Here is a 15,046-nt window from a genome sequence, read left to right as displayed (position 1 = left end):
AGAAGAGCTAATCTGGTTCTTCTCCTGTATTTTCCCTTCCCTGCAGCCTTTGCCATCAGAATGTCTGACGGTAAGCCTACAACAGACTTTGTAACAGTCTCAAAGGCAAAGCAGAAGCCTCCGCATTTCCCCTGAAGGGTTAATGGGAAGTCCTCCAACAACAGCCAAGATCTCATTTATTTTCTGCCTTGTTTACCAAAGAATTACTTTCTCATTTAGGTTCCTTCTTCCTTTCTCTTCTCAGCACCCTTAAAACCACAAGTGACGTGAGCAGGCTTCTCTCTTCTAGGAATGTTCAAAGTTGGGCGCCTTGGAAAATGGTAGTTTCAAAGACATAACTAGGAACTTTTCAAAGAAAGATACTTTCAGCTAGAGATAGAGAGGCCTTGACTATAGGAACTAGAATTAATTAACAGCAGAAAAAGTAGGAAAGCTTCTGAAACTGTAGCGGGCCATAGGAAGGTAAAGAAGAGTGTAATTCAGGTCAGGACCAAAGAAAAGGACACCAAAGATCAGTAACACAACAGCGACTGACTCTAGTTGCCCACACTGGGGAAATATATTCAGTTTCTGGTTAGGAGGGTTGAGTGGTTAAAATGAGAAGCACTCTTGTATAATACATTTGTGCATATGTGCTTATGCTGTCTAGTTATCTCAGGTCAGTTTCTCTGGAAGTGGGGAGCAAGGTGGTTATTTGGGTTCAATACCTGTGAAAGGAAGGGAGAGAAAGCAGGATTGATCAGAGGAAGAAGAACTCTAAGGGCTCAACACAGCCTTGACCAATCTGGTGAGAAATGACTGGTCCTTATACCCCTACCTCATTCAGTCACCTGACATAGGCTCCCCTGGAAAAGGCTTGACCTCAGACAGAGGAGGCAGCTCTCTGCAGCCAAAGCAGACCCTGAAGGTGCTGACAGCTGGACACTGTCTGCTGACAGTCCTTCCTCCAGCTGGGCTATAAGCCCTTCCTTGAAGGGGAACCTACCTGAGTAGCGCATCTCTTTACCTACCATAAGCCTACTGTAAGCCTTTCCAGAGTTAATAAAGTATTTTTCTTATAATTCTCAAAATATAAAAGCTATTATATTTACAGTAGAGAACTCCATATATTAGTGTTGAATACAAAATTACTGTTAGAATTTATCTCAACGGATTATCAGGTAGTCGATATATTTCTGTGCATGCTAGAATTACTGATCATACACTTATTCATCCCACAAACATCTATTAACTATTTATTGCATACCAGTCTCTGGAAATTGAAATATAAATAATATGCTTTTACCATAAACTCCTAGAAGTCAGATTCTAGTGGGGAGGTCGATAAAATAGACAAACAATTAAAGTGGTAAGTTAAAAAGATAGGTCTAAACACAGTGCTAAAGAGGTTAAAGGGACATGAAGAAGAAAGCACTTAGCTATGTCTGCAGACATCCTCCTGGAAGAGCAGATGTGGGCCTTGGCTGTCAGAGGACAAGAAATATTTGCATTACAGGAAGAGCAAATTGTATGTGTAAAGACTCAAACAATGAAAAAGCATTGCACAGATTGAGAACCACAGATAAATTGACATGACCAAAGCACAAGCGGTGTTTAAGGAGGGACTGAAATATGAGACTGGAAATATATCTATATATACACATCTGTGTGTAATTATCTCATTAATTTCTTAATGTTATTTTTTACTGTATTTTATCATGCCAGTGTTTGTCAAATATATTTAACCATGGTTTGTGGGGGCTTTTTGTTTTTTGCTATAACATATTTCTGCAAGACATTCTTTGTGAAATGTTGAAAGGCAGTAGTGACCGAGCCTGCCGGACTATCTGGGACATAAGCTCGAACTGGATCTAGTACCTGTGAACAAGTGTATTCTGACTTGATATTGACAAATAAGGAAAGTTATTACTGGATGCAAGTTCTGGGAAGGCTACAGCAGTATCTCTCTGCTCTTGGAGATTGGAATGCAGAACTCTGCTGGGAGGAACATTCTATCCCCCTGTCATAAAGAGTCTTTAGCAACCACCTGGTTCAGGTCACAGGCAGGGAGAGGAAGGACTGCAGAGTCTTTCATTCTTTCTGGTGCAGCTTAACTGATTTGAAGAAGCCGAAGAATAAAATCCAGTAGCACAGTTAAGACTTTAGCCATGGCATCTGCATCATACCAAAAGCCAACATCTACTACTGTGGGAAAACAAATGATTTTTACAGGTAAATCGTTTTTGTGTATGCGTTCACAAGGAGATCTAAATTTGCTTTTTCTCTCACATATGTGATTTTATATAATGGATATAACAATGAAATGATCACATACATTTTTGTTTGTTTGTTTGTTTTTTGGGTTTTTTTTTGAGCTAGAGTCTCGCTCTGTCTCCCAGGCTGGAGTGCAGTGGTGTGATCTCGGTTCACTGCATCCTCCGCCTCCTGGGTTCAAGAGATTCTCCAGCATCAGCTTCCTGAGTAGCTGGGATGACAGGCAGCTGCCATCATGCCCAGCTAATTTTTGTATTTTTGTAAAGATGAGGGTTTCACCATGTTGGCCAGGCTGACCTTGAACTCCTGACCTCAGGTGATCTACCCGCCTTGGCCTCCCAAAATGCTGGGATTACAGGCGTGAGCCACCGTGCCTGGCCCGCCGATGTTTAATTGACGTGATACTGCTGTCTCATTATGCCCACTCAGTCTGATCATCAACATCTTGTCACCATAAACACGTATTTAACACAGTACTTGTCACTACATCTGAGGTAACTTTCACAAAGGAATCTTTGAATTAGCATAGCTTTTATGGTTTGTGCCAGAGAAACTTCTTTGATGTAATGAAAAACATACTTTTCTTCAAATTTTTATTAACACTGATTTAAGCTTCTCATAATATTATAAAGTTATAAATATTATAAATGACATATCTGCTTGATAAAAATTTGAGCAAGATACGCATTAAGCCTAGTAAAGTTATTGGTTTTCGTTTTGTTTGTTCAACTTACTTTAAATGATTTGGGTAGTATGTGTGAAATTACAATAAAATCTAAAAAGTAGAATATGACTAGTTGTGGTAAGTCTGTAAGACATAAACTAAACCTCATCTTATTTCCTTTTTTCCCAAGTTATTTATTTTTTGACACAGAGTCTCTCCCTGTTACCGAGGCTGGGGTGCAATGGCACGATCTTGGTTCACTTGAACCTCCACCTCCCAGGTTCAAGTGATTCTCCTGCCTCAGCCTCCCGAGTAGCTAGGACTGCAGGCACATGCCGTCATGCCTGGTTGTTTATTTATTTATTTATTTATTTATTTATTTTGTACTTTTAGTAGAAATGGGGTTTCACCATGTTGACTAGGCTGGTCTTGAACTCCTGACATCAAGTGATCCACCCGCCTGTGTTGGGATTACAGGCGAGCGCCACCATGCCTGGCCTTATTTATTTATTTATTTATTTCCAAATTGTGAGCATATTTTACAATGTTACAGAAAAATAATCAAATGCATGTTTTTGGTGGGCATTTATGATTTGTGTTGCTCATCATCCATCTCGTCCACTCCCCTTCTTGTGACTCACTGGCTTTGGGAAAACCATCTCTTTCCTCACTCTTACCCCTCTTTTACTCCTGTGAGAAGGACTTTGTCAACTAGAGTACCCTGCTTATCTGCAATTGCTTTTGCCTTTATTCTTACAAACTATTCATTTCCAAAGTTATTTAGGTCAGCACATTTTCTTTCTAGCCTCTGAAGAGGTTGTTTTATGCACTTGTAATACAGTTAGATTTTCTTGTCACAGTCTGAATTCCTTCCTGAAACCCCACAATTTCCTAAATAATTTTTGTTTAATTTGCATCCATTAAGGTTTGCTTTTTATGCTATTAAGTATATGGGAGTCTTGACAAATTAATAGAACCATGTATTCACCATTATAGTACCATACATTATAGATTCACCACTTAAAAAATCTCCTGTGCTTCACCTATTCATTCCCTCCTCCCCGTTTTCCCCTAGCTCCTGGCAACCACTGATCTTTTCACTGTCTCCACACTTTTGCCTTTTCTTGAATGTCATAGAGCTGGAGTTATACAGTATGTAGTCTTTTCAGATTGGCTTCTTTTCCTTATCAATATCATTTTAAGGCTTCTCCACATCCTTTCATGGTTTGATAGCTTATTTCTTTTTACCACTGAATAATATTTCACTGTGTTGATGTGTCACAATCTGTTCATCCCTTCACCTATTGAAAGACATCTTGGTGGCTTCCAGTTTTTGACAATTGTGAGAAATGCTTCTGTATATATTTATGTGCAGCTTTTTGCATGGATATGTTTTCAAATCAACTGGATAAATACCTAGGAGAGTAATTGCTGGATCCTGTGTTAAGCCAAACTGTCTTCTAAACTAGCTATATTATTTTGCATTTCCATTAGCAATGAATGAGAGTCCTTATTGCTTTGCATCCTTGTCAGCCTTTGGTATTGTCTATTTTTTACTTTTTTACCAAAAAAAAAGGTCATTTAGATTTTTATCCTGTGTTTTCTTTTAGACATTTTACAATGTTACTTTTTCATTTAGGTCTATGATCTATTTTGATGAGGTTTTTTGCCTTTTTAAGTTTTAATTTTCATCAGCCAATAAATTTTCTCTTTTCCTTAGCCAGTTTGGGTTGGGTTTTCTGTCATTTGGAACTGTGCAAGAGTCTTAATTAATACTTAAAATTTCTTCTAACTTACGTCAGAGTTAGTTTTATGTATTTACATAGTTCAAATTTTTGTCACTTTTGATAGATTTCTGTCTTTCATTATACTGACATATAATACTTAGCTTCATAGCCTCCTGTATTTTATAATTTCCCAATTTTTACTGTTACAAATTTGTATGAATGCTTTGCATAAATTATTTTTCTTGTTCTCTTATATTCTTGTGATATATATAGAGAGAGCAGAATTAGCAGATGAAAGATACAAACAGATATATAACGTATTAATGCCACAAGCTTTAGAGGATTGTGTATACTATGAACAATGTATATATATTTAAAGCCCAACTTTTTTTTTTTTTTTTTTTTTTGAGACAGTCTCCCTTTGTTGCCCAGGCTGGAGGGCAGTGGTATGATCTCAGCTCACTGCAATCTCTCCCTCCAGGGTTCAAGTGATTCTCGTGCCTCAGCCTCCTAAGTAGCCAGAATTACAGATGTGAGCCACCATGCCCACTAATTTTTTGTATTTTTAGTAGAGATGGGGTTTCACCATGTTGGCCAGGCTGGTCTCGAACTCCTGACCTCCAGTGATCCACCTGCCTCGGCCTCCCAAAGTGCTGGGATTACAGGCATGAGCCACCGCAACTGGCCCCCACCAATATTTTTTGAAATCGTTTTTATTTACTTTGAAGATGTAGATATGAATTTGCCTTTGCCTTTTACAAATTTTATTGCGACTATTTTAAAACACCCCAATGAACTCCCACTTACCTGTCACCCATATTCAACATTTATCAAAATTTTGCCACATTTGACTCACATCTCTCCTGTCTTTTTCTTGTGCAATATATTTTAAGCTCAGACATCTCATTATTTCACTTACATATTTTATTGTGCATCTCAAAAAATATGAACTTATTCTTACATAGCCACATTGCCGTGACTGCACCTAACAAAATTAATAACTATCCTTTGGCATCATGTAATTAACAACTCCATAATAAAATTTTCCTGATTGTTTCTAAAATGTGTTTTTACAGTTGATTTTGAGAATTAAGGATCCAACACACATTGCATTCAGTTGTGTTTTCTCTTTTTGTCTCTTTTAAACTGATGCAGTCTTCCCTTTTTTCCCTGACATTTACTTGTTGCAGAAACTGGATCAGTTATGGTGCAGAGATGTCCACATTCTGAATTTGTCAATTACTTCCTTCTCATATCATTTAACTTGTTCCTTTATTCTCTGTAAACTGAATTTGGCTCTACAGGCTTGATTATAGCCAAGTTCAACTCTTTAGGGATGCTTAATCTTAAATGGTACTGCAATCAATTCACAGAAATCAAATTTTAAGCTGTTCAAGAATAATAATTTTAACTCCTAAAAGGACCATCACTTACTACCTTTCTAACCTATTGGGGCTGTGAGCTCTTTCCTCCATGTTTGGAACTATTCTTAATATAAAGCCCATGTTTTCATGAAAACATTAGTTTGAGCGAAGTACCCAGGCTAGGCAAACAAAAGATTGATTTAATCCATGCAAATATTGTGTAATTGTGATTAAAAACTTGAAAAATATCTTGTCACTATTAATAATTAACATAAGACAATAAAATATGAGAAATCATTAAAAAATTATTTTGGATGTCGATAATGTAAAAAAAAATAGAGAAAGGATGAGAAAATACTGAGGAATTTCGCAGCAATTCTGAGAGTTACTTTAAAGCACTTTTAAGAATTTCATAGGATTTTTTTGATTTCTAATTTAATTTTAAAGTGAATTTTTTACTGGACGTGTTGGCTCATGCCCTGTAATCCCAGCACCTGGGAGGCTGAGGCAGGTAGATCACTTGAGGTCAGGGGTTTGAGACCAGCCTGACCAACATGGTGAAGCCCCATCTCTACTAAATATACAAAAATTAGCTGGGAATGGTGGTGCACCCCTGTAATCCCAGCTACTCAAGAGGCTGAGGCATAAGAATTGCTTGAACTCAGAAGGCGGAGGTTGCAGTGAGCCAAGATTGCACCATGGCACTCCAGCCTGGGCAACAGACTGATACTCTGTCTCAGATAGATAGATAGATAAATAAATAAATAAATAAATAAATAAATAAATAAAATGTTGCTTTCTCTTGGCATAGGCATAACACTACTCTTTCCTTTTTTTTCTTTTCAGGGAGAGTTTCACTCTGTTGCCCAGGCTAGAGTGCAGTGGCACGATTATGGCTTACTGCAGCCTTGGCCTCCCTGGGCTCAGGTGATCCTCCCACCTCAGCCTCCCGAGTGGCTGGGACTATAGGCGTGTGCCATCACTCCTGGTTAATTTTTGTATTTTTGTGGAGATGGGGTTTCACCATATTTCACCATATTGCCCAGGCTGCTCTCGAACTCCTGGGCTCAAGGGATCTGCCCACTTCGGCCTCCCGAGGTGCTGGGATTGTAGTCATGAGCCACCGCACCCAGCCAACACTATTCTTTTTTTTGTTTTTGTTTTTTACAAAAGTTTATTCTTAAATGTACAACAGCTCCAAAACAACACTTAATTCTAGCTATAGGTGGCAAAAGATGTTATGGCAGGGAATACAGATGCTTAAATATGGATGAAATAAAGGGTCACCATCTCCTCAGGCACAAGGAACAGTTTACTTTTTACCAGATTTCTTAATTCCACCTGTGGCCAAGGGCCCCTTCCCCACAGCCTTTGCTTTTAGCTCCTTGAGTTTCTTCTGCTTCTCTTTTTGTTTCTGCTTGAAAGCCTTATCTTCCCCGTCCATCTCCTTGGCCTGCTTCTTGGGCTGTTTCAGTGGCTTCTTGCCACCTTCACGGCCGGACATGGCGCCTGCCGCCCCTTCCCCTGCCAACACTATTCTTTTATTTGTCATTTATAACTACAATTATTTTAAATTTCATTTTAAAAAATTTCTACTGAGATTTCATTATTCTATGTGATGATTCACAGTATATATTTATCTAGTATACCTTGACTACTTAACTAATTTGATCACTCATCAAGTCTTATTTTTCTATCAAAGTTTGATATATTTCTTTTTAAAATACATTTTTGATGCTAATTTTTTATCCTACATATTTGAAATCCAATTTAACAAATTGAATGCCAATTAAATACTAAAAACTTGTCCATGAGCATGGGAGGATACAAAAATATACGTGAAAAAAAGTTCTCTTTTTTCTAGAAACTTATAATCTATTGGATAACCAGAACATAATAGGGTTGATTTGCTCAATCTAAATATCCATCACAGCATAGTGTGGCATCCAAACGAAATACAAATCCAGTTCCAAAAACCCTGAGAACTAATGGGAAATTACCTCACATAACACTACACAAAACTCAGCCATATGTTTTGTTTTGTTTCCCACTCATTTCTCTTCTTTTTGAGTATCATAGAGCATAAGTTACTTCCTACATTGCAGCTGGATCTCGGAATTTATTTAGTTTTCAATTAATAAAGGAATCGAAATTTTCTGAAAAAACTATTGGTGGATCCAACTTTTAAAACCTTGTTAAAAAGTTGATATATAACATACTTTATTAAGTACGTTAATTTGTCTTTAGCTTGATAACATTTTACAAAGTGAGCACCTTTACGTATGCACTTTTAGATTAAGACAGTGAATATTTTTATCACTCTAAAAAGTTTATGTATGTCCTTTCCCAGTCAATCCTCCCATAGTCAGATGCTGTTCTGATTTTTATACCATGTTTTTGATAACTGTGAGTTTTAATCTAATAGGGCAAGCTAATCATCAGTACTTTTAAAACGTGTATTTGCTAGCTATTCTTCCACAGATGTTTTATTGCCAATTTACTAAGTTCTATAATGACATAGTGAGGAGATTTTATAATAATGTTGGTTTGGTTTTTTGAGATGGAGTCTTGCTCTGTTGCCCAGGCTGGAGTGCAGTGGCACGATCTCAGCTCACTGCAATCTCTGCCTCCTGGGTTCAGCCTGGATTCTCCTGCCTTAGCCTCCCCAGTAGCTGGGATTTCAGGTATGCTCCACCACGCCCAGCTAATTTTTGTATTTTTAGTAGAGATGGGGTTTCGCTGTGTTGGCCAGGCTGGTCCCAAACTCCTGAACTCAAGTGATCCACCCATCTTCACCTCCCAAAGTGCTGGGTTACAGGTGTGAGCCACTGCACCCTGCCTAGATAATGTTATTTTTGTATTACAAAGATTTTACTATAAAAACCTTATAAACAAAATTAGGAAGAAAATTTAAAAACTACTTTAAAGAATGGTTATATATTTTTAAAACATCTGTTTACATACAAATGACATTAATTTGTTTACCCAGTTCCAGGTCTTATGCAATTTTTAAGTTTAAAACTTGGGCTGAATGTGGTGGCTCACACCTATAATCCTCGCATTTTGGAAGGAAGAGGTGGGAGGATCACTTGAGCCCAGGAGTTTGAGACCAGCCTGGACAACACAGAGAGAGTTCATCTCTACAAAAAAATTTTAAAAATCAGCCGAGTGTGGTGGTGCACACCTACTACACTACTCAGAAGGCTGTGCCAGAGGATAGCTTGGGCCTGGGAGGTTGAGGCTACAGTGAGCTGTGGTCACACTACTGTACTCCAGCCTGGGCAACAGAGCAAGGCCCTATCTCAAAGGAAAAAAAAAATGTTGAAAAATTACATTTATTTAAAAATACATTCTTTAATTCAGATTTTTCTTCATTAATTCCTACTTGGCTCAAATTAATATAGTTAATGAGTAGTCAATATAAGACATAAAATTTAAAAGGCACTATAACAGATAATCTCATTTAACCTATTTTTTCAGATGGGAATCCTCAGGGTTCAGGTAAGTTAAGTGACTTGCTGAAGGCCACATAGCCTCGATCAGAAGGATGGAAGCCTCTGCCTGCTCCCTGATTTTATGGGGTATTTACGTGCCTTACATCCAGATTACTGACTAAATAAAAGTATTAATATATTTAGTCAGCCATCATATACCTACCAGAAAATCTGCTCATGTAAACCAGAAATATTACAGAACTCTACCTTACAAAGGAGAGATCACAGCATGAAATTTCTGTTAGAAATACATTAGAATTGAAAATACTCTCTAGGAAATGGCCAGAAAACGATATGATGAATGAAACTGTAAGTGGTAGGAGAAGTACATAAATGTATATGTAATTTCAAAATGTATTGCTCCATTAGCCAGCATTTCAGACCCACTTATTCATCTTATCTTTTGCTCTGTGAAACTGTCATACTAATAGTTATGTCTCAGATTCAATTATTTTAAAAATAGAAAATGACTTCACACTGAATTGCCAGTGGTTTCCTGTTTGAAGAAATAGTAAACTAGTCCTACTGCAATTCAGCTTAAGTCCCAGCACTATAATCCACAAGGCAACTCTTTTCGATTTTTAAAAACTAACTCATGACAAAAGCTTACACATTTTAATGGTACTGAAACATTTGGTTGACTAAACTGCATTTTATTTCTCTGTTTTTATTTTTACCTGCATTTTATTCTGTTGTCATAGCATGCAGTTTGCCCTGAGTCGAAATTTATTCTATTATTTTAAGATATATTGTAGACAATATACATATATCCTTACCATGATTCTTCAGCCTATTCAAAAATAATAAATTAAAAGCTAAGATAGTTGGAAATGATCTTCTGATAGAATATAATAGGCCATTTATTTAAAACAAAATTGCCAAACATCTAGTTAGCTTAATCATATCCAGTTGCAGTGATTTATTTGCTAAGGACATATTAGATAATTAGGCATTGCTATCATAATAGCAAAAGTGGGAGACCTTATTCATTGTCCTTCATCAAACGCTGTTCTTTTCGTAAGACGTATTATTACTTTTACAAAACTTTAAGGGTTACATGAAAGCCTTATCTATAGGTGACAGCAGCTCCAAATCAATCCTATCTTAAATTGTTGGTCATCTAAGTCAACACGATGTGATGTGCAGAAAAAAAAATCAGTTGCCGCCATACATTTGAAAAGCACCTGAACCAACCTTTGTCTTGGTTTTGTTTTATATATGCATAAATATAAATATATATAATGTATGAATATATGTATATAAATAATTACTGCATAAGCTAAGATGGAAGGGAGGAGGATTTATTTGCCTTTCCATGGCTTTATTTAATTTTCCAAAGTTGATACTTTGTAGGTTATGTTAATGTAACTTCTTCATTGTTTTGTTTTTTATTTTTTAGCACAAACACATTTATTTATTAACCAAAGGGACGATCCTAATTAATCCAATACTGAAACAGCTGCATGTAAAATGTTTGTGATAAAGATAATTGAGCACAGTAATTGAACACAGAAAAAAAAAAAAGAAGCAGTATGGAGATTTGTCCATTGAACTGAGCTTGTTCATTCTCATAGCTAATTCCTGCCCAAAGTGATGATGGAATTTTTATTCTACTTTTTTATAGATCCGAGAACAGGTGACATTGTGCATGACACAGTCTATCACAAATTTCCCATCTTTCAATTTTCTTATTATTGTGCTTTTCTTCCCATCCCACTCCGATGCTGAACCAATGCTCCATCTGTAAAGTTGCAGAGAACCTGAGATTTTCTGCTACAAGCTGTAGTTTCTTCAGACTTCTCTCCCAAGGTACAAGAAAACTGTGCTGTTTTCTAAGTGCTCTGAGTTTTTATGGTGAGGTTTTTGCCATCACAAATGATGACACACTCTGGTTTGGCCATCGTGCCCATTTTTCGCAAAGCTATTCCCACTCCTAGTTCCTTCACGTATTCATCAAAGTCTTTGCTGTCCACTAGGCATCATCTTCCAGCTGCTGAACAGTGGCCGTGGTGGGCACAGGAGGGTGTGCAGAGCAAGCTTAGCAGGGTCGGCCTGGGCAGCATGCTGCGAGTATCACTTCTTTAAATCAGGGTGAAATGCTTTTGATTAAGCAAAAAGAAGTTTCTGTTGTTGAAACAGGATGTGAAAAAATTATTAAAGATAAGTTGATTGTTCACTGTGTGCCAGGCCCTGTGCTACCTACTAGGAAATGGGTGTAAGCATGAAGATCCTGCTTCAGGAAGCAAAAACTATAAACTTAGACACCAATGTGGGCTTTCCCCTTAACTCTTTTGAACTCAGTTATTAAAAAATCTGTAATTTGGGGGATGTAGTACATATTTTGTAAGGTTTTCTATCATGGTTTAATGAAATGAAAGCACCTGCAAATAATATGAATTTAATAATTTTTTTAAGCTTTTTTGTTTCTCTTGAGAAGTTAATTATCTGGGGGGAGATTGTGCTGGGGAAAGGACACAAAACCATCTTAAAATTCTTTTTTTTTCTTAATAAGCCAACCAAGTACACCTTATTTCCCAAAGTCTGAAGCCATAAGCAGGTTTTTAAAGTACAGGAAGAAATAATCTAAGATTATTTAAGCAAATGGTTTTAAAACTTTAATGTGGAAATGATTCCCCCAAGAGGCTTGTTAAAAAATGATTCCCCCGAGAGGCTTGTTAAAATGCAGATTCTGGGGTGGGTGTCCTGGCTCACGCCTGTAATCCCAGCACTTTGGGAGGCCGAGGTTGCGGGGAATCACTTGAGGTCAGGAGCTCGAGACCAGCCTGGCCAACAGGGTGAAACCTTGTCTCTGCTAAAAATATAAAAATTAGCCAGGTGTGGTGGTTCATACCTGTAATCCCAGTACTTGGGAGGCTGCGGCAGGGGAATCACTTGAACCTTGGGGATAGAGGTTGCAGTGAGCCAAGATCATGCCACTGCACTCCAGCCTGTGCAACAGAGTGAGACTGGGGTGAGCTTGAGAGTCTGCGTTTCCGTCAAGCTCCCAGGTGATGCCCACCCTGCTTGTTCCCAGACCACACTTTTGAGTAGCAAGGATCTAAACTATTCTGGCTCCACCATTTACTTATTGTTGTGACTTTGAACAAGATACTTACCCCTCTGTGTCTCAGTTATACCATCTGTAAAATGACCTTAATAATATCTACTTCATATGGTATTTAGTGGGGTAATATGTACAGCGTACTTAGTGTCTGGCATGTGGTAGGCTTCATTTCTGTTTTATATGTATATGTATATTGATCACAAGCAATATAAGTAAACTGATGGCTACTGGGCCTAGAAGATGAAGTTATTTGTGATGCTAATCATTATCCTGATAAACATTGGCTTTTTGGATTTTCTTGTAAACTTGATCTAAATAACGTTAAAGAAAAACAAGTTCCATTAAAAGTATTTTATAGTAGAATAGCCGAGTTTGGAATTCTGCCTATAAACTTCGTTAGTTTACATAATCTTGGTTGATGAAAACTCTATGTCATTCAGAAAGAATAGAAAGATCTCATTAAGGGCCTCTGGTGGAAAGCTTTTAACTACAGGCATCATTTTGTCTGTTTACCTTGAGTTGGTTTCTCTTTCCTTTCTTCCCTTTCTTGCAAGATGAGAGGTAGCACGAGCTGAACTCCAGCAAGGAAGCACTTTACCCTTGACCCCTGCTGTGTATGATCCTAGTCAATTTCATTCACAGCAAGTGATAAAGGATAAAATGCCTCACTGTCGTGCTAACCCCAGTTGCCAGCAATTATCTCAGAAAAGGTAGAACCTTTCACTGTGCCTATTAAAAGCCCCCTTTGACCAAAGATATCATCTTTTAGAAAAATATACCTCAGGGAAAAGTCTGCAGTGGATAGATTACCCATGCCTTCAAGAATAATGGTACTGACAGACATCAAATCATTTAGTTGGTCAAATAATTTATTAGAGGCAGCACTTTCTAAAATAAAGGAGATAATTTCTGGAAAGGACAGGATTGCAGGAAGGCGGTCATTTGAGAGGAAGAAATGAACAGCAGATGGACTGCCTCAGCTCTGTAGTAAGGGTTGAACCGGACAAACATCACAAGGCGTCCAGCTACTTCGTTTCTGAGCTGAGTCTGAGCAGAATTGAGTTCCTAGCTAGGATGATGCCTAACTGTAGCTCTGAAAAGGACCTATAACAGCCTTGGGAAACCTGGTGGAGGAGAGGAGGGATCTACTTTATTTCTAAGCTTTATTCTTGGCAGTCAGGTGACCTTCTCGGGCTGGAGGAGTGGAGACCTGAAGGCAGAGCCAGGAACTCAAAGTGGCTAGAACAAGTACAGCAACTTCTAAGTTTATTAAACAATGATCAAAACTCACAAATGCACAATTGGGGGCAAGGGTGGTTACTGAGCAAAAAAGAGATACAGTGTGCCATAAAATGTGAGCCTAATCCTGTTTTGGGGTTCTTTGTGAACATTCTGCCCATGATACAGCCATTCTGTTGGTGACTTTAGAGGATGACTCTAGAAGATTGTGAGATTTATTCATAACATCTAGCTTTTATTTAAGTCAGATTATGTCCAAATTTGGATGGGAGTTTGTCTGGTCATTTTTGTGTGATGAAGTGACATAACCACAGGGTCCTCTAGAGAAGCAGAACCAATAGGATACAGCAAATGAGGGACTGGCTTGTGTGATTATTGGGGAGAAATCCTATGGTCTGCTGTGTGTAAGCAGAACCAGGAATGCTGGTGGTACAGTTCCACTCCAAACCCGAGGCCTAAGAACCAGGAACACTGATGTCTGAGGGTCCAAGCGGAGCACAAATTTGCCATTTTTCTACTTTTTGGCTCTATTCATGCCCTCCAGGAATTGGATGATGCCTACCACATGGGTGAGAGGGTATTCTGTCCTCAGTTTACCAATTCAAATGTTAATCTCTTCTGGAAACACCCTCACAGACACACCCAGAAAAAACATTTAACAAGCTCTCTGAGCATCCTTTAGCCCAGTCAAGTTGACCCACACTACATATATATATATATATATATATATATATATATATATTTTTTTTTTTTTTTTTTTTTTTTTTTTTTTGAGACGGAGTCACTTGTCACCAGGCTGGAGTGCTGTGGTACGATCTCGGCTCACTGCAACCTCCAACTTTCTGGTTCAAGGGATTATCCTGCCTTAGCCTCCTGAGTAGCTGGCATTACAGGCAGGTGCCACCATGCCCAGCTAATTTTTGTATTTTCAGTAGAGACAGGGTTTCACCATGTTGGCCAGGATGGTCTTGATCTCCTGACCTCGTGATCTGCCCACTTCTGCCTCCCAAAGTGCTGGGATTACAGGCGTGAGCCACCACGCCTGGTTGACAAATGGTATTAACCATCACAGTCCTCCTGAAGGGGACTCTGAGCTAACCACAATCCGTGTCTAGGATATTGCAGAGCAAGATGTAATATGCATAAGAACCCCTTATGGAGACACTTAAGAATGCAGAGCCTCAGGTCCTATACCTCAAATTGTTTTTTGGGGGCCTTGGAACCTGCATGTTAAAGAAGCA

The 15,046-nt window shown here is 38.2% G+C and overlaps 2 protein-coding genes across 2 annotated transcripts in view; one reads left to right on the top strand and one right to left on the bottom strand.

Moving 5' to 3' along the window:
- The first annotated feature begins 1,585 nt into the window (after window positions 1-1,585).
- The window catches only part of SPMIP2 (sperm microtubule inner protein 2), a 133,158-nt gene continuing 119,697 nt past the window's right edge, over window positions 1,586-15,046 (top strand). Inside the window, exon 1 of the mRNA XM_008000123.3 lies at window positions 1,586-2,211. Coding sequence (XP_007998314.1) covers window positions 2,148-2,211 — 64 coding nt within the window. The 5' untranslated portion in view covers window positions 1,586-2,147. The remainder of the gene's footprint in view (window positions 2,212-15,046) is intronic.
- LOC119622123 (translation machinery-associated protein 7-like) lies at window positions 6,981-7,512 on the bottom strand. The gene has a single exon (XM_037993345.2). It carries the CDS (start codon window positions 7,510-7,512, stop codon window positions 7,321-7,323), a length of 192 nt encoding a protein of 63 aa, XP_037849273.1. The 3' UTR covers window positions 6,981-7,320.

The sequence above is a fragment of the Chlorocebus sabaeus genome, chromosome 7, assembly GCF_047675955.1.
Source record: "Chlorocebus sabaeus isolate Y175 chromosome 7, mChlSab1.0.hap1, whole genome shotgun sequence".
NCBI classification, from domain to species: Eukaryota; Metazoa; Chordata; class Mammalia; order Primates; family Cercopithecidae; genus Chlorocebus; species Chlorocebus sabaeus.
Note: the sequence above shows the minus strand (reverse complement) of the source record. Positions and strands in the feature narration are given on the sequence as shown.